The following is a 20,356-nucleotide window of genomic DNA, read 5'->3' as shown; positions in this document are numbered from 1 at the left end:
AGATTAGCTTTGTGAATCAGGTCTAACATCATAAAGAACTCTGAGATATGGCATGGGCTGGTGTGGGACGTCTATCAGAAAATTGTGAGGGGAAAACTGTTTATGGTATACATAATGAAAGATAAATACAAGAATGTACTAAATACCAAATGAATGATCCAGAAAAGATTTGAAATTGAGGCAGGGATTAGCAGTTAAGATAATATGCATCTAATTATAATTCAGAACATTGCAGGAATTGAAAAGGGAGGTGACGATTGTCTATAAGTTTGCACTTTGGGATAACTATTTCAGATTTCCTTTTCTTAGCACACTGTCACCCTACTGTACACATTGTTCAAAACTGGCAAACACACTGACAAATCTGAACTTAGCATTACCCTAGAGTGAGGAACAGCAGCAATAGCAGTGATGTCAGACAGATGGTGAGGAGGTCTGGACTAGGCAGCCTCAGCAGTGAAAATGGAGGTATAGAGGCCGAAAGTAGGAACTGTCCTGCAGGTAGGAGAGCCTTATCAAACACATCCTGCAGTTCTGCATGACCAACTACCTCATTAGGAACAACTGGGAGAGAAAGAGAAGACAAGAGATAGATATGAGCTGGAGTAAATATTCATTTGGAATAAATGTTCTTCGTTCATTGAAAGTTTATGTGGTCACTCATTCACATAGCAATCCATAGAAACAACTGAATTGTGTTGGACATAACAGCTGAGTTTTTCTATACCACATTTTTGTGATAATAGTAACAGACACTACTCTGCAGTACACATTACAGATTTGCTTGTAACACACATAATGTATATTGACCATCTGTACTCTACAAGTAATACACAAAAACACACCAACAAAGAAACAGATACATAAAAAAGTGTCAACTTTTATATTCAACTTTGTCACACATTTAGTTTCAAGTTTACAAATATCCTGCTAACAATGCAACACCCTAGGCCATTTGGTCCTTAGTTTACTACCTGATACTCATGTGTTCAAACTTAATTATGTTGAAACTTGTGCTACTGAACAAAGAATAAGAGAACTGCAAGTGAATAAGAGTCATGAGTAATATGCAAACTACTCAAACTCACTCTCAAACTCATATTTAGATATCCTAAATCCTTGTTTTAGTGTGCTGATTAAAAAAAAAATTCATGTTTGTTGCTTAAAAATAAATCATTCACAGATTGCACATCAAGATCAGATTAAGTTTGCTTCAACCCACAATGGAAGCAAGTGAAATAGACACTGGGAATGTTCAAATATTCAAACCTGTAAGATGATAGTAGATGCGGACCAGTGAGCGTTCCTGAGAAAAGATCTCGCACTGATATGTGCCCGAGTGCTCCAGTCGGGCCGATGGTATGGAGAAGAGCTTATCCATGCCAACTGTCACCTCCTCAAACTGATCCATCAACAGTGTCTTGATCTTAAAGGACAAGTTGGTAGTCACATGATGAAGGTTTTTATACAGATATTTAAAAAATTGTACCCTCCTATTTGACTTGGTTTGTCTTGACTTTCTGACATGTGGATTGATGGGATTCTGTGCATTAAGAACTGACAGTTGAAACAGTGGTTTATAAATTGTAAATAGTATATTTGATAATAATATAACTTTCCTTACCTCTGCATACCTCCAAACTATCTGTATGTCACTTGGCAAAATAAATGGCACATGACACCACATCTGAGTTCTGTTGTTTTCCTCCACAGTGATTTCCTGCACTATCAAGACACACATAGACATAAACATTACACATATAGTACATACTCTAGGCAGGGCTTCTTAACATGTCACATTGCAGCAAGGCTTCCCTCTAATTACAAGGAATTAAAAGGGCTGCATACTTGGTCTGCATACCATTCCCGTAATTATAATATTTAAGCAGAGCCTCTAGGGAGAGTGGTAAAGAGGATGATTTGCCTCACAGTAATTGTAACTGTGCTGGTGGAAATGAACACCATAGTGCAAGGGAGGAGGCCTATCACCTCACATCATGGAGTTAAGGGCTTAAAGGCTACATGCAAATTTTTTCTGTGAAATTGTGCCAAGGCCAAGAAATAACTCTTAAGAATATTGAAGGGATTTAAAAGCTACAAATGGATGATTGCATGGTTAGGTAATTGTGGTTTTCAGGAAAGGCAGCATGGTATTTGCACAAAACATGAAGGAAATTTGTGCATATATAAAAGAGAGTTAATTCATGAGAGATTTTCCAGTACAATTCTTTCAACAAATCATTTGCACAGAGACCTTGAGTCATCTCAGAGTTAATATCATTCACACTTGTGCATACAGCCTACCCAAAAAAGTAAAAAACCCCAAAAGCTTTAAAAGTGCTTTTATTCATGTTCTTTCACGAATAAAACAATGAGATGAGACAATGCTTAATCCAGAAAGAATCATCAGAGAATAATTCACAGTTTGTTATAAGGGTAAGTTAAGGGTAAATGACATGGGTAGTCCCAGTATGTGTAACATTACAACAGTAATTAACCACCAGCCACTGTTTTGCCTGCTGGCTTGCCTCTTAAAATTTAAATACACTTCAGTGTTAAAATTGTATAATAGTGATATCCTCTTTTACCAAATATAATATAATATAATATAATATAATATAATATAATATAATATAATATAATATAATATAATATAATATAATATAATATAATATAATATAATATAATATAATATAGAGAAAAGCATTCATAAAACAACTGTCTGATGATAGTGACCTAGCTTTCATATCCTCTTGAACTGCATGTATACACTGTATGTAGAAGAGAGACTAGGCGAAATAGACTCACATGGGCAATCCAGGGGAAATTCACATGAGTCATACTGACAAGTCATGCAGTTATAGACAGTGCCGTGAGCCTGAAAACCTGACAAAATTGCAGGATTATTAACATGTGTGCTAATATTAATATTATATTTCATAGAAGAATGAGAATTTGGATGAACACCTACCACAAGGGGGGAAACATCCAGAAGCTGTGAAAAGAATGAGGAAAAGGTGAGCAGGTAAAGAGACATACAACCTTTAAACAAGTATAAAAAGGGTGCCACTCATTTGAAAAAGGTCAGGGTATGAAAAAAAAGGAACAGGTGACCAGCAGGTGGTTCGCCATAAGCAAGTCTGAATCTTAACAAATATTAAGCTTAGGTCAATCAGGTTATTCGGGTATGGTAAATATATAGTATATATACATTATATAGTATATAATATATAGAACTGCTCATATCAAAAAGGAGTACTAATAAATATGACCACTTAAGAACTATATTGTTTTGTACACAAAGAGGAAAAGGGAATTGATCTCACCTCTAGGCAGACCAGAGGCCATTGTGATGAAAGTGTCTGCAGCAGCTTGCAACCTAACTTCATACACTGTGTCTGAGAGATATGAGGAAAGAGAAAAAGAGAGCTATATAACTTTTTTACAGCCACACACAGAATGTATTTATATGTGTGTGGTGAATGGACATTTATTTATTTATTTATGTCTGTTTGTTTGTTTGTGGATAGAATTTCATCAGCGGTTAAGTCTGGCTCAAATTAGATCACAAGCAGAGTGTACAAAAGTTTAAAAGAGTTGGTAACAAGAGTTGGTAACAACTGATACCATTATTCATATTCTGGTGAAATTCTTCCACAATAGGCATGATTTCAGCCCTCAAAATCTCTTTTAGTACTGTGTCATAGCCTCTTCCTGGGAAAAGAACAAATCAACACACAAAGAGACAGTGAAGCAGGCAAACACCAAGGGTCATAGTCACATATAAAAGTTCTCTATATTTAGAGATGGGTTTTGCACATACTAAGTTGATTTCCTGGGAGGCTCATTCAAATTAATAAAATCAACTGTGTATTGTTCACGACTACGACGTTGCCAGATTTTATTGAGTAAAGGTGCCTGAGACTACTGAGGTGTCTTTTTCAGTAGTGTCTAGACCATCGCCTTAAAACACAAGCACTTGTCTTTAAGCATGAAAAAAAAAGCAGTATAGTATATTGCTAGTATATTGCCAGCATATTGCTGTATGATTACTCTTAGTAGTTATATTATTAATCAGTGCACATTTGTCTTCATTTAAAATTATGGCTTCCACCCACATTCGATAGCTTATGAAATTATCCAGCACAGCCTATTTTTTGTACAACGAGGAATGAAGCGGGAGAAAGTGTAAACTGTTAGCGCGCAAGATATGACTTCAGTTTAGATGGTGTCTCTTCCGATCCCCTCTGTGAAAAAAGTAATTAATTATTTTAAAAACTGAACGAACAAACAAACAAGCAAACAAAACCAAAAAATTCTATGGACTTTCTGGGATGATTAATTCGAATTATTAGTGCCATGATTATTTCCCTCGAATGGCATTCCATAGTTTTTAATGTATTTCTTTGTACAAAACATGAATTTCAACAAACCGTCAGACAGCAGTACTGGACTTATTGTGCGAGTTCAAGGTCAGAATTGTGCGTAACCGAGACACACCTCTGTTCTAGCAAACTTGCGCAATCGTCCAAGTAAAGCTCGTAGTTATGTCTGAGGTCTTAATACCGATTTGTAGTAACTCATCAGTTGGTAGTAACTCATCATTATTCTTCTTAGGTCAGTTGAATGTCTTACCTACTTTAGCTGCCTTGATTACGCTTGGATCGTTGTTGAATATTCTATCCAGAGTTTTGAAACAGGCATCTATATTACGAATGTTATATTCACTGAGAATGTGACCCCAGCACAGACGGACACTGTCATCTGGATCTATAAAGCACTGGTAACAACTTAATCCTACGCAAAAAAATGACATTAAAAATAGTAACCTGACAACAAATCCAAACATTGCTTATTTGTTTGTGTTTACATTTGAAATCCTTAGAACTTTCTATCACTATTTCATCATAATGCAAAAACCTACAGATGAAAGAGTTCTGCAGAATAATGATGTTATGCTCAAGGAGTAAGTGAACTTTTCTTCAAAATCTCTGTGATGTTTAAATCACAAAGTATTTTGGATTTTAATTACTGAAATTTTTAAATGTTACAGGTAGGGATAAGGGATAAAGTCAGCCTGCATTTGATTCATGTTTTAACAAAACTAAAGAGTACAACATCCAAAAAGTACAATGTTCAAGAGAACAAAGTTAAATTTGTTGTGTTGTGGATGTGTAAATTATACAATGCAACTTCTTGTTCTAAAACAGAGCAGCTAGAAGAGGAAAGGTGAACACATTGATCTACTTTTCTCTGCTAGCCATGTCTTTAACTCATTGTCTCAGAACCCTCTCACAATGCACCATTTTTTTCTGTTTTTCTGCAAACCAAGATAGGGAGAGGAGACAGAGGGAGAATGAGTGAGGAACACAGATGTGTCAGGGTTTGTGCTTGTAGTGGCAGGTGTGCATGCATTTCTGTGGGAGACTAGAATTTGATAACATATTAGCCAAACATTAAAAGAAAGTCTATAATTTAGCAGATAATCAAATGAAACAATGGAGGAGGAATCTCATGACCATGACCACTGCAAATTACAACATGACAGCACACAAAAGGGTAAAGCACATTTTGTCTTTATGAAGTAGGTATAATGTATAGATTAGAAACCAGCCAGTCTATTTGTGTGTGTAAGAAAGATGGTGAGCAAGAAAGACGATATGCCCCAAGGCAGTTCCATTGCATCCCATATCCCCCAACCCCCCTATTCCTCCTTTTCCTTCTCCTCCCATACACCCCCCAATTTTTCACTCATTACTTCGTCCATCCTCCATCCGTCACCATAGAAACCAGACAGGGTGCCTAATACACGAAGTTGATATGTTTCCAGTGGCAGTGAGCAACTTGGGTGCTAATGCATTCTTCTGTCTCCTCTGAGACAAGGCAATCAATAGTATTCAGGAGCCCATGGTGGAGGACAAGCGGTTCATCAGTCCATCGTCTCTCTGTCTGTAAGTCAGTTGGGGCCATTCTGATTGGAACTGCTCATTCAGCAAAATTTGTTTTTGGTGTACCTTTTTTCCTCATTTTGTTATTTGCAATTTGATATCATTCTGTAACAATGACAACTGTAACTTGCTATTTGGCATCTCTGAAACATCTGTCCTGCAACATGGCAATTGCGTATATTTATACTATCATAATTTGGGTTTGAATATGATAGTATCAAGAAAAAAATACCTGGTAGGATGTGAAATGTACAACATCTGTAATGCTAGAAGATAAAATGAAGAGGATTACTAATGCTAAGACAGAGAACACTGCCAGATTGATGAATGTATGAACTACTGTAAGCTGTCTTTGCATATCATAATCTGATTCCTTTTCTACAGGGTGTCCAAAAATTCAGGAACCAATGAGAGTACCAAGAAGTAACAAAAAGCACTATCTTTACCCTTTCACCCAATGTTAATGCCATTTTTCACCTGTAAGGAAAAAAATAAGTGTAAATAAATAAGTAAATAAATTATAAATACAAAATATACATATATGTATGTAGTTTAACTCCCATTGGTTCCTGACTTTTCAGACACCCTGTTTACACTGGAATAATTCAGGGTATACAATTTGAGCATTTTAATTACATTCATTCTAATAATTCTTGAACATGAAGACAGTTTCGAAGATGATCATACAATGAGGTCACGACCCTTAGCTCTCTTCTGACTGGACCATTTCATAGGTCAGAACACAAAGCCAGCCTACAGAGTGTGCCCCCTTGGGCAACCATGACAGTTGGGACCCAAATAAAATGCTCTGCAAGTTGCTCTCCTTTCCAGAACCAATAATTAATGTTTGCAGACATTTGTTTCACTGCATTATTAACTATGAGAGTAAATAGAATGGAAGAGAAGGCTTAAGATATCATTGGTGTTTAATATATTTAACACATTTATATAACAATATTTTGTGCTTATCTAAATTGAATCATAAATCAAATGATTAATCATGAGTCAAATATGAGTAAATAGGAGTTCATGAATGGTTCTCGGTCTTACATAATTGATGACATTGCATGCTGCCCCGTTCCTGACCACCTCACCTGTGACCTGCATTTACACCACAGGTTAAGGGTCTCAGGGATGGAGATGTATGCTGAGAAATGGCTGTGAATTTTTAAAAGGCAATGTCTCTGAGTTATGCTTCTCTATTGCTCTATACATACTGCAAGTTTTTCCCTGAGAATTTATGCCCATCATCTACTTTATTAGGAACACCTGTACACCTGCACATTCACGCAGTTATCTAATCAGCCAATCATGTGGCAGCAGCACAATGCATAACTAATGTTCACATCAAACATCAGAATGAAGATAAAGTGTGATCTCTGGGTCTTTGATTATGGCATGGATGTTGGTACCAGAAGATCTGATTGAGAATTTCATAAACTGCTGACTTTACACAGAATAGTGCAAAAAGAAAAAAAACCTGCATGAGCGACAGTCCAGTGGATGGAAATGCCTTGCTGATAAGAGAGGTTAGAGGAAAATGGCCAGATTGGTTCAAGCTGCCAGGAAGGATATAGTAACTCATATAATCACTACTTACAACCATGACGAGCAGAAAAGCATCTCAGTATGCACAAAACTTTGAATCTTGAGGTGGATGGGCTACAACAGCAGAAGACCACATTGGGTTCCACTCCTGTCAGCCAAGAGTACTGGAACAGGAATCTATCTATAGGAGACTATCATGGGCACAGGCTCATTGAAACTGGACAGTTAGAAGATTAGAAAAAAAAAATCACCTGGTCTCTTTCCAGTCTCCAACAGTTTTAGTGAGTCCATGCCCATGATAGCCTCAGATTCTTGTTCTTGTCATGGCCTCCATGGACAATTCCTCCCCAGACCACTAGAGGGCTCTCTTGTTCACATTTTGATCTTCTTCTTTGGTTATCTGCTCCATTTCCTCCCTTGATTCGACACATCTGTCTTGCATTTCCCAGTCAGGCTTACTATTTAAGTTCCATGTTGTTCCTTCTTCTTTTGTTGGTGTATTAAGTTAATGTTTGTGCCTGTGCATATATATATATATATATATATATATATATATATATATATATATATATATATATATATATATATATATATATATAAAATTACACACACACACACACATATCTGTGTGTGTCTGTGATTACTGTTATTGTTTGCACTGTTAATAGTGTTTATTTTCTAGTTTAAGTTTTTATTTGCCTAGCCTAGCATTATCCTAGCCCTTTGTTCCTGTTTTTGGTTCTTTTCCTGTGTTTTGTTTGCTTCTCTGTTCTTTTGTTACCCATTAAAGAGGTCCTGCATGTGCATTCATCTCCATGGACTGTCCATATGACAGTTCTTATTTGATAGTGGAACCTGATGTGGTTTTCTGCTGTTGTAGGCCACCCACCTCAAGGTTTGATGTGATGTGCATTCTGAGTTGCTTTTCTGTGCACTGTGGTTGTAATGAGTGCTGATTTGATTTCCTATAGACTTCCTTTCAGCTCAGACTAGTCTGGTCATTCTCCTCTGATCTCTCTCAACAATGTATTTCAACCTGCAGACCCTACAGGATGTTTTTTGTTTTTGCACAATTTTTTTTTTTTTTTTTTTCACTTTTTCTTTATTCTGACATTTTGATGTGAACATTACCTGAAGCTTTTGACCTGTATCTGCATGATTTTTTTTAAATTTTGCTGCTGGTGCATGATTGGGTGATTAGATAACTGCATTAATGTACAGGTGTTCTTAATAAATCTGCACAGTGAGAGTATACAGTGCTGCTCCATTACTCCACACACAATAGGAAAATGTGGCTTTGGATTATGTTTGCATCAAACGTTGTCAGTTATAATAAAACCATGGGATGTCAATGGATATTTTTGCTGCAGTGAGGTTGTGCAGTCTTGGAGGATGTAAACCATAATCTTTCTAAGCTCTTTCAGCTCAATTACATTTACTGACTGAGACAAAAAGGTTGTGCATTTTTTTTAAACATTTAGCAACATCCCATATTAAACATGTTTGCTAGGTAGAGATAGACAGATAGATTCATATACATACACACAAATACATAAAGAACATAAAATAATGAAATGAAATAAAAGCTATGCAAAGGAACAGGAATGAAGCCCCTATACCGTCACAGTCCAAATGGGATATATTATTTCCTCTGCGATCAGATAAAATATAGGCCAAAAATACAGAACCTGCAACATCCCCTTAATTTATAATCCACATAATTTGCAATTAATGTTTAAAATATTCCACAATGTTTAACTGATAGAAGTCCTTGTTTTTTGTTTGTTTGTTTGTTTTTTAGACAAATATTACATTAAGCCCACTTTAAATCCAGAAAAAGAGTATGGCACCCCCTGTGGGTAGACAGCTATCACTGACACAAGACTGAGTAATGAAAGATGGGGACATAAGATGGTAATGAATACTGAGGAATAGTCATGGCACCTTGCACTTTGTTCAGTCCACTCTATGTACAGCACTTGAGCCAAACTCAAGGTTAGGTATGCATGTAAATGCACAGTAAACACTTTGCTACAGTCACGTGCACATGCTTGGTTCCATTATGCAAAAACATTCACCATGGAACAGCTTGTTGTACATCCTGAATCATATGCAAGAATAGCTACAAAGCAAGGCTGAGAGGTGAACAGGTATAGAAAGAGTATTACCATAGTGGTGGCATCTTACATCTGCAGAGATGGACAGCAACAGTGTTTCAGAGGAACAATGTGTTCTCCAAGTGCATCCTGTTAGAGTCTCTGTCTCTCTTTCCTTGATGACCAAGAGTCACCAGAAACAAAGACAGTTAAAATAAAAATACACATCAAGAACATAATAGCAAATAGACGGTCATGCTAAATCAACTTACCCCCATCCTATAATCTACAGTGCCAAAAATAATGTAGCCTGTTAAAACACATGCTACAAACATACCTGTGAATGCATACGGGTTTGCGATTTTCCCTCCTGCTAATGAGTCTCATTTCCTGACTCTCTGTCTCTTCCCTCATCTCACCATTCTCACAGTCTTTACTCTCTTCATCTTTCTCCCCTTGCTCACATTTTTTCAGGCACCATGTCTCAGTAAAAGCCCCCCCCACCCCCCCCCCGGCCTTGCAGACTGCATATTCACACGCCTGTGTGTGTGTGGTGTGTCTGGTGAGGAGAGGAAATGTGTGCGAGACAGAGGGAGCAGGGAGTGGGCAGATGAGGAGAGAGGAGAAGAGACAGCAGGGAGGAGAAGGGATGTAGGGGGAGGGTCAGGATCACAACGAAGCATTGCACTGATGAGAGATGAAGCAGAGGAAAATATCATCCCACGTGCTTGCATCTCTTAATCAATATATACACATGCCCCTCATTTTGAGCTTTACTCCTGTACAACAAAATGAACAAAACAGTCATGCAATTTTGCAATTTTGAAAATGCAAAATAATACACATTATCTGCTGGAGGTGGGACTGTCTGAGATACTGCATTTAGTATAGTAATTCTGATTAAGTAAAGGCCTACAGCCATGTTAAAGTTTCATGCAGCTCATTCATACAACAGAGGTGTGCAAAAGCATTCATAAAAGTAAAATAGAATAAAACCTATGTGCTACTATTATAAACAGGAGGCTGCAGATTGCAAATAAATGCATATAACATGAGATATATATATATATATATATATATATATATATATATATATATATATATAGCTACTGCACTAAAACCTTAACCATGGTATATTGTGTTAAGCAGTAAGCCAGTATTAGTTCTTATTTAAATGTGATTTATAACATATAAAAACACTAGTACATGAGGAGGATATTCCTCATGATGCTTGCAGAATAAGACAAAGACCAGCAAAAAAGACTCAAACAGTAGAGTCTTATCGCAATTGCCATTCCAGCCAAGCAAGGATGAAGGATGAACAAAACAGAAATGACCCTGTGCACCTTTGCAATTAATGTAGCTGAAATCTTTTGTTCTGGAGCCAACATGCCTGCTAGGCATAGAGTCATGGCCTTCTGGAATAAAGATTTTCAGACAGTAGTGAGAAGCAACATGAAAGTGTAGTAGACTGTGAAAATAGCTATAGCTATAGATTATGAGTCCTCATTTAAATAATAAATTAAATCTGGATATATAAAGGGAGTATTTTATTTTCTTTATTTAATCATTGCAAAGCATATAACGTCCAAACTAAACATACTGCTATTAAACACACTCGCACAACTGTATGGCTATATATACCGCAACTATTTTTTACTCACTGTTTGTCACTTCTTATTTCCATCTGACCTGGCCGTGATGTGTCATAGCATTGTCTCATTTTCTGAATGCATTACACTGCAACCTTATGCAGAGGCCAATACTGTGATAATGATTAACGGCCTATCACAGACATGTACATGAATACTATATATTACTGGAACATGTTGCTACTTACAGGAATGTGAAGCTCAAAAATTATATCCTGGGTTCAGTGAGAGGAGAAAAATGCGAGAAAAAAACACACACCAGACCGCAAAATTCTATATCCTATAATGTTGTATATACAGTATGTATAATGCTACCTTCCTACATCTCCAATCACAGAAATCCACACTATTAAGCAAAGTGTGTATACAAGGGTGTTCATGATTGTTTATGAACTATGTGTGTGTCACAAAGAAAGTCAAATCAGTAAAACAATGTTATATGCCCTTCTTCCCCTAGGAAGGGTGAAAGAGAGACAGAAAAAGAGTGAGAGTAAGAGAGTGAAGAAAAGAGAGACAAAAGAGAAAGATAGAAACTGAGAGGAAGAGAGCTGCAATGCAATACAGATGCTGGCTGGCTAAGCCATTAGCCAGACACACTGGGGGGGGGGGCACTGGACAATTTAAAGGCGGGGGGTGGTGGGCGGCTGCTTTCTGAGCACGGACGGAGAGATGGTCACGGGAAAGACACACAATATAAAATTACATAATATATATGTATATATACAAAATATAATTATAGAAAAATAAACTTTGCATAACATATTTAACCCTCTGTGTTTTTTTCCACTTATAAATCAAGGAACTACAAAAACAAATATTCATATAAATGACAGCATATTTGGTTATATCGGTTATATGGTTAGTACCAAGCTACATAGCAAATTTGTTTTATATTTGAAAAGGTGTGAGAGTATAATTAGATGGCTCAGGATGGCATATTTTCTAAAATGATTTTTAAAAACAGTCCAGACGACATTAACAACCTTAATATCATGTTTAAGTGAAAATGAAAGTTTGAAGGGTACATATTTCATAAGCCAGAACAATTGAAGTGGCTGCAAAATCTTAATATGCTCCGAGCCTTTTGGCTGACACATTCATATTCAGGGTGGTATGGCACCCAAAAAGAATTGGCTGGAGTCTCAAGAGGTAGAATTAAGGTACTTTAGTGAACAAGCCTCATCTCTTTGAAGAATTGTGTGGTGTAGATTCTCAATGCCCTGTGCATCTTTATTTAAATAAAGGGAATGATAATGTGCCGTGACATCACCATTTTCATAGTCAACACTAGAGGCAATAGCTCCAAATATTTGTTTAAATAACATGGAATTAGGCCCTAGTACTTGCAAAACAAATAGCATCTTTCAACACTTAGGTCAACACACCTCTTCACACAATCCTACAACACCACCTAACCCTCTTTTCACCTGTCAAGCCCTTGTGCGTGCTGTGCATCATTTCCTCAATTTATCATCTGTTTTGTCTTGAAAGTTTATGTAAAGTTCACAATTGTATGTTTCAACTGTGATTTCTCTCTCTCTTTTTTTTTGTTTTTGTAGGTACGTTGTCTGTGTTGTTTCTGGGATGTTGATCAGGGCATGACTTGAGCAATATTGAGCACACAGCCTTAAAGAAGTACCTCAGCGATCATGTGCAATTTGTTAAAGTGTCTGTAGGTGTGAATAAGAAATCACAGTTTATTATTATTATTATTGTTATTGTTATTGTTATTGTTATTATTATTATTAATAATAATAATAATAATAATTACATCTCTGGTCTTATTCCTAGCTGCAGTAGCATTGTGGGATTGTAACAGGTGTTCGAGTGCTGCCGCAGGGAAAGCTAGAAGGCTGTACAGTTATCTCCAGGCAATTTACGACATGAAACCATACAACCAACTACCTCAGTCTGTGGCACACAAAGCTCTTCTCCATGCTGAAGCTGCCAGGGAGCTCATCATAAGTTCCTCAGAATGTCTGTCCAAGGAGATGGCATAATAGTCTGTTTATCCATCATAATTCTTACAAAAGTCACCCTGACTTCCATTTTCATGAAATTTCATTTACATAGTCTTTCTAGAAAATCTAGTGTATCTGAAACCAATATCACAAACATGAAGAACAGCATAAAAATGGCTGACATTTTTATGGTATTGCCCTCCTGTGAACAAACAAGAAATTGCAGCAAGTCTTCCTCCTTTTCATGTGGCGCACACACACACACACACACACACACACTAGCAAGTGCACACCGTACAACAGATGATTATCTTCTGTATGCCTCCTTTATGCCTTTGTGTCATTGAAACATAGAAATGCAGAATTAAATTAATATTAAATACACACATGCCACAAACAGGATACTCTGATCACCATTATTAGCACTTTGTAGTTCTAACTAGTCATTAAGGTTTCAGTTAGGTGTGGACCCTGTGCACTGTTACTGCAATCAGGTCAAGTGGGTTATAGATAAGAGAGCTCTCTTGTGCTCCCTCAGGTATGTCTCTCAAGTCCTTGATGTGATCATTTGCCTCTTTATGGGTATGTTCAACATTGCTGCCAAGTTGTTTTTAGTCTCCAGTCTATTCAAAACTCAGTAATCAGCCACACAAATTGATCTACTTATGGGACTCTGATTCTCTATTCAACTCCAGTCTATCACTGGTTATCTCTCATTACCTAGATCCTGTTGAATTCCTTACAAAAGCTTGCTTTTAAAATCTCAAATGGTTCTTACTACTCTCAAACTCAGATTTTGGAAATCCTTACCTCAATTATTCCAAAATTACTTTCTTTCCTTTTAATACCTAAAACTGTCAACTTTTTGCCCATATAATTCTGTATTTAAACTGTATGATGTGCTAATCCTCTAACCCAGTATTATGCTATCACTGTATCTGATTATTTATTTTATTTATTATTTTAATTTATTATAAATGAAATAACATATAATTATTTAAAATTTAATTTCTTTATATATATTTACTTCCAAATACGATGATATTACATGACACTATATAAAACTGCAAAGGCTGTATAGATATCACATTCTCAGGTATACTAAACAACCATCTTGTTACATTGGTAGAAATAGTGTTTTCTCTCATTTTCCTGTGGTATGTTTATTCTTTAAAAAGTATATTACCTTGTTTTAAAAATCATGTATTTTTATTTAACATTTTTAATTTTTATATATGTATGTATGTTTGTATGTATGTACTCTATGTATTATTGTTATTATTATTATTATTATTATTATTATTATTATTATTATTTTTACTGATTGATTGATTTTTTTTTTATCAACTATGTATGTGTGCATGCTTCAGGAGTTCCTGAAAGAATTTGCATGTCCAACTGGATCAGGCCTCATCCCAAACACAAAACGCAGTGACCACACTTTGCCCTGCCACCGTGCCCCACTGTTGAAGAGAGCGTTGGGAGGAAAAAAACAAGACACATGAGCACTTCAAAGTCGGGCCAGTGGCAAAATGCCACAGTGCTGCCAGAGCCTCCATTAATGCACAACCAGGTGGATTTTTTTACCCTCTTCCCTTTCCCCCACCCCCTTTTCCTGGATGCAGCTCAAGTTGCTAATCCCCTTGTGAGGCCTCTTGACTGCTGCCGGATCCTCTCCCTCCCCCTTTGTCTTCCTTAATTCTCTTCTTTTTCCCCTGTCCCAAAATGCCCCCACACACATGCCAGGTGGTTCTTCCTGTGTAGACTTCTTTTCTTCCTTATTCTGTATACCACCATCTCTCTTTGTGCTCTTTCTTAATTTCACATTGCAAGTCTTGGCTTTGCCAGTTGACTCCATTTTGCCTCTCTGTGTCTGAGGGCCCTAGTCTCTTGAATTTAGCTCATCTCTTTACAGCTATGACAGTCTGTCTGTGATAATTCCTCCATCAGTTACTACATGTATTAGTGTATCTCACATGTGTATGCCTGTGTGCTTTGCACTGATAGTACCCCTGAGCCATCCCGCACACAGGTAAAGTTGATAAATTGTGATATGAGGGTGTGCAGAAACTCGTTAAAGGTGGGAGTATGAGAACGCTGTGTCTTATTGATCTCACTGAATGTGTGTGTTTTTGCTCATCTGCAGGTTTGATTGACCAAATGATTCTGTTGATCCTTTGCCATAGAAATAATTAGAGAAAATTAATTAATTCAGATTGTCTCCACCATTTGCTTTATGTAATGAGGCTCCTTTATGCATAATCCTCTCAGTTGCAGCAGTAAATAATAGCAAAGAACTTATATTCATGAGGAATTATATAATTTGGTTTGAAAAATATCATTTCATAACAATTAATATCTTAACAACAGGTTTCTCATTCCTTGTAGTGATTTTTTTGTACCTGCTGATAAACAGAATTCATGAGGGATGACACAAAATCTGGTATTTGAAACTCAAGCTCACTGAATTGCTTGTGCAAATATGTTGGATGTTGAAAGCAATAGTTACAGTGTACAGGCTGAAAGTATACCAATTTTTGAAATCTTCATTTAGCATAAATCCATACAATTCTTTCCTTTTCAGAAAGCCTTCTCTATATATCCTGGTGTGTGGGGGGAAAGGAAGTTGTTAAAAAGGGTTGCCATAGGAACAAGTGCCCTGGTAACCACTGGCAGTTTGGCAAGGTGCCAAGCAGTCACCATGGAAGTGCTGTCAGTCATGTTTGGGTCCTAAACATGTAGGTGGCACAGAGATGGGATGGGTGTAATGGGGAATCTGGGATTTACATTTTCATTTTACCTGGCTTTGATGTAATGGGACACTTGCAGTGAATAACATCATTTTTTAACCCATATATATATATATATAAATATATAAACATATATATGGAGGCATGGACTCCACCAGACTTCTGAAGGTGTGCTGTGGTATCTGGCACCAAGACGTTAGCAACAGATCCTTTAAGTCCTGTCAGTTGCAAGGTGGGGCCTCCATGGATTGGACTTGTTTGTCCAGCACATCCCACAGATGCTCTATCAGATTGAGATCTGGGGAATTTGGAGTCAACACCTTGAACTCTTTTTGCAGTGTGGTTGGGTGCATTATTCTGCTGAAAGAGGTCACTGCCATTAGGAAATACCGTTGCTGTGAAGGGGTGTACAGTACTTGGTCTGCAACAATGTTTAGGTAGGTGGTATGTGTCAAAGTAACAACCACATGAATGCCAGGGCCCAAGGTTTCCCTTCAGAACATTGCCCAGAGCATCACACTTCCTCTGCTGGCTTGCCTTCTTCCCATAATGCATCCTGGTGGCATCTCTTCCCCAGGTACGCAAAGCACATGCACCCAGATGTCCACATGATGTAAAAGAAAATGTGATTCATCAGACCAGACCACCTTCTTCCATTGCTCCATGGTCCAGTTCTGATGCTCACATGCCCATTGTAGGTGCTTTTGGCAGTGAACAGGTGTCAGCATGGGCACACTGATCAGTCTCTGGCTATGAAGCCCCTACGTAGTAAACTGCATTGTGTGTTCTGACACCTTTCTAGCATAGCTAGCATTAACTTTTTCAGCAATTTTTGCTACAGTAGCTCTTCTGTGGGATCGGACCAGACAGGCTAGCCTTTGCTCCCCATGCGCATCATTGAGCCTTGGGTGCCCATGACCCTGTCACCAGTTCACCGGTTATCCTCCCTTGGACCACTTTTCGTAGGTACTATCCACTGCACACCAGGAACACCCCCACAACACCTGCTGTTTTGGAGATGCTCTGACCCAGTCTTCTAGCCATCACAGTTTGGTGCTTTTCAAAGTTGCTTAGATCCTTACTCTTGCCCATTTTTCCTGCTTCCAACACATCAACATCAAGAACTGTCTGTTTACTTGCTGCCTAATATATCCCACCCCTTCACAGGTGCCAGTGTAATGAGATAATCAATGTTATTCATTTCACCTGTCAGTGGTTTCAATGCTATGGCTGATACATATATACATATATACATATATATAGATAGCATTTATATAAAGTGAGAACTTTCAAAAGTGTAGACAGAAAGAATACAAGTAGTCTATAAGTAAATGGCACGTTTCTTCCAAATTATTTTACTTATTTGCCAAAGCCCGAAGTCATGGGAAGGCACCCATCATAAGCATCACCAAGCATGGGAAGGCTTGTATATCTATTTCTATAAATATTAGTCATATACTTGTAACTGAGATGAAGCCAAGATACAGTATATTCAGGATTTTAAAATACATACAACAGCTCTACTGCAATCACATGAAAACATTATCTTGATCAATTGGCAATCCATTAATTAATTAAAAAGTGGTTTCAGATGAAGAAATGTGTTTCATATGGCCAAAAGGAGGAACATGTTACAAAGCACACCTGGAGTCTCAGAGGCAGGAGAGACAGATGAACAGATGAAACATGAAGGCCAGTTCCTGAAACAGAACAGAAACAGAGAATGTTTATTCACCAATGTTGCATGTATGTCTAGAAGAACATTAAGAAAAGGCCTGGTACATTAATCTTACAATGAAAAATATTGGTTTTCAGTAAATCAATTATAAGTTAATAACATTACATGCATTGCAACACTGCAGCAGTACTCCAAATATTAATCTGTGTGGGGAAATAACCATAATATTTGTACTCATTGAGGGCATCACCCTGTATTTATTATAATAATTTTATATAAACATATAAACAAACTACTTACCTTCCCTCAAACAATAATCTTCATCTTCATACTATTTTTGTTTCCCAAACATACAATACCAGTCATTATTATTCTAAAATATTCTAATATTTTAGAATAAAAATGAAGGCATTAACAACATAATATAACATATGGATTTAAGCAATGACCAGGTGTTAAAATACCTTGAAAATTATTGAATTTTTTTAAAACAATATTCCTGGTGAAGCTTTGAACACTCTAGGCAACTTTTCACAAATATGGCTACCAAGGATTACAACACTCAACTGTCTTATTTAATGTTATGTCACCAGGTTACTGATCACGCACATCTCGATTGCCACTCACATATATAAGTATAATCAATACACTCACTCTTTGCGAAGTATCTTCTCAGCTCTGTATTTTTCCATCTGATGTTCCAAGTCATCAAGTTGCCTTTGCCTATGATATTGTGTTTGTGACTCGCCTGTCCTACTGCCTGTCCTTGACCAAGTTTTTCAGATTTATTTGTTGTTTGCCAACCTCAATAAAAACATTACCCACAACTGCAGCCGTCTTTGCCGCATGACAGTGTCCTTCACCTGTAGCATGGAGGAAGCAGGGATGCTAGTTTGGCAACAAGCGCTAGTGGTGCAAGGCCACAGTCAGGGGGCAACAACAGCAGATAGCCATGCTAAGCACCAAGTTCACACAACAATCCAACACACAGACACCACCATGAGCTGCAACAGGTTCACCATCACCTTCGGCTCCCCCTCTCATCGTACCCCCTGACAAGTGTAACATTATCCCTGGTGTTTTTGCTTCAGTGCTCCCTGTACTTCTCCAAGCAGGAAAGACTGTCCGAAGACAATGCAAGTTGTCTCAACTCATTAATTTGCTTACAGACAAAGCCTTAACCTGGTCAACTGCTGTTTGGTCACAGGGTGGAGAGTACATCTCATCCTATGACCGTTTCATCGAGTAATTCCATCATGTGTTTGGTCATGCATCTGAAGGCACGGAAATCAGAGAACAGCTCCTGTCCATGGTCCATGGTAATCGCAGTGCCGCTGAGTATGCTCTTGACTTCAGATAACTCGCCAGAACATTTGCAGAACACTCATGGGTGTTCAAGGTGGCATATCACCAAGGCCTAGATAATTTGTGATACTAAACTTGCATATCATGATGAACAGAAATCCACTCATTTCACTCATCGACCCTTCCATCCGCCTAGACCAGCTACTTCATAACCATCAGGTTCCCAAGCTAGCAGGAAGAGATTTCCCTGACATCAGTCCCACTGAAAGCATGCAGACTGGCCAAGCCAAGCTCACAGCTATGGCATGCAAATGGCGCAAAAGATCTGTACTCTGTTTCTATTGTGAAGACACTCAGCACCGAATTTCACAATGCTCATCATGGCCACATTCATCAAAAACCAGCAAAGGAGCAGGCCATCCTCAACCAACACCTGCTTATGGTGAGTCCATCTAAATACTTATCTCCTCATGTATTTTCCATTCCTGTTCAGATAAGTCACTCAGAAGGTCTCTCTACCTTTTTGACATTGATCGACTCTGGCAGGGCTGGAAACTTAATTTACCAAACCCTCATAGAAAAGCTCAACCTCAGTGTTCAACCTCTGCAAACCCTCTTCATGCCCAAGCCCTGGAGCCATAGGAGAAGGATCCATAACTCATTGTACCAACCCACTCCAACTTCAGGTCAGTGCCTTACATCATGACATCATCTCCTTCCTCATAACCATCACATCCAATTATCCCATAGTCCTTGGCTTCTCTCGGATGCAGCCACATAATTCCCACATCTCCTGGTCCAAGAGAGAGATCATTAGCAGGTCTCCACAATGCCTAGACACCTGTCTCCACATACCAGCAGTAATGACTGCCTCAACATCCATCGAGAGGCCTGACTCCTCCTGCAAAGTGTTATTCCCCCTGAATATCAAGAATATGTTCAGGTGTTTAGCAAAGCCAAAGCCAATGGTCTGCCTCCCCATCATCCCTATGATTGTGCCATTGACCCCATGCCTGGAACCATGCCCCCTCGAAACTGCATGTACCCTTTTTCTGGCACAGAAAACCAAGCAATGCAGGAGTATATCAATGAAGCCCATGCGCAGGGCTACATTAGACTCTCCACCTCATCTGCATCAGCTGAATACTTCTTACTGCATATCTCTTGCACACCTTCTGTCTTTCACTGCCTGATAATTTACTCAGAGCAATGGCAAGATCAGTCTCAACCTCAGTTATAAGCCATATTGAAAACCTGTTGTATAAATTGAAATGTAGTGTACATACCTAAAATTATATTATTTAGTTTATTTATCATTGGTAACTGCTTTACTCTGGTCAGGGTTGCAGTGGATCTAGAACCTGTCCTAGTAACACTTATCACAAGGTGGGAAAATTCTTCCTGGATGGGATGCCAGT

General features: G+C 37.9%; 1 protein-coding gene across 21 annotated transcripts in view; it reads right to left on the bottom strand.

Annotated features, from left to right (window-relative positions):
* The window catches only part of spaca6 (sperm acrosome associated 6), a 55,507-nt gene that overhangs the window by 16,279 nt on the left and 18,872 nt on the right, over window positions 1-20,356 (bottom strand). For 6 of the 21 annotated variants that reach the window (XR_008301924.1, XR_008301931.1, XR_008301926.1 and 3 more), the window contains exons 1-8: window positions 4,636-6,174; window positions 3,628-3,714; window positions 3,327-3,398; window positions 2,972-2,995; window positions 2,809-2,886; window positions 1,625-1,725; window positions 1,270-1,426; window positions 381-564 (exon numbers count right to left, since the gene is read on the bottom strand). Coding sequence is in view for 17 of the 21 variants with exons in the window: in XM_026914272.3 (XP_026770073.3) it covers window positions 381-564; window positions 1,270-1,426; window positions 1,625-1,725; window positions 2,809-2,886; window positions 2,972-2,995; window positions 3,327-3,398; window positions 3,628-3,714; window positions 4,636-4,849 (917 nt within the window). In the remaining 4 variants the exon portion in view is untranslated. The other 15 variants (XM_026914277.3, XM_053234999.1, XM_053235017.1 and 12 more) reach the window with 15 other exon arrangements.

This window comes from Pangasianodon hypophthalmus, chromosome 1 (assembly GCF_027358585.1).
Source record: "Pangasianodon hypophthalmus isolate fPanHyp1 chromosome 1, fPanHyp1.pri, whole genome shotgun sequence".
Lineage (NCBI taxonomy): Eukaryota > Metazoa > Chordata > Actinopteri > Siluriformes > Pangasiidae > Pangasianodon > Pangasianodon hypophthalmus.
The sequence above is the reverse complement of the archived record's forward strand: the minus strand, read 5'-3'. Positions and strand labels throughout refer to the sequence as shown.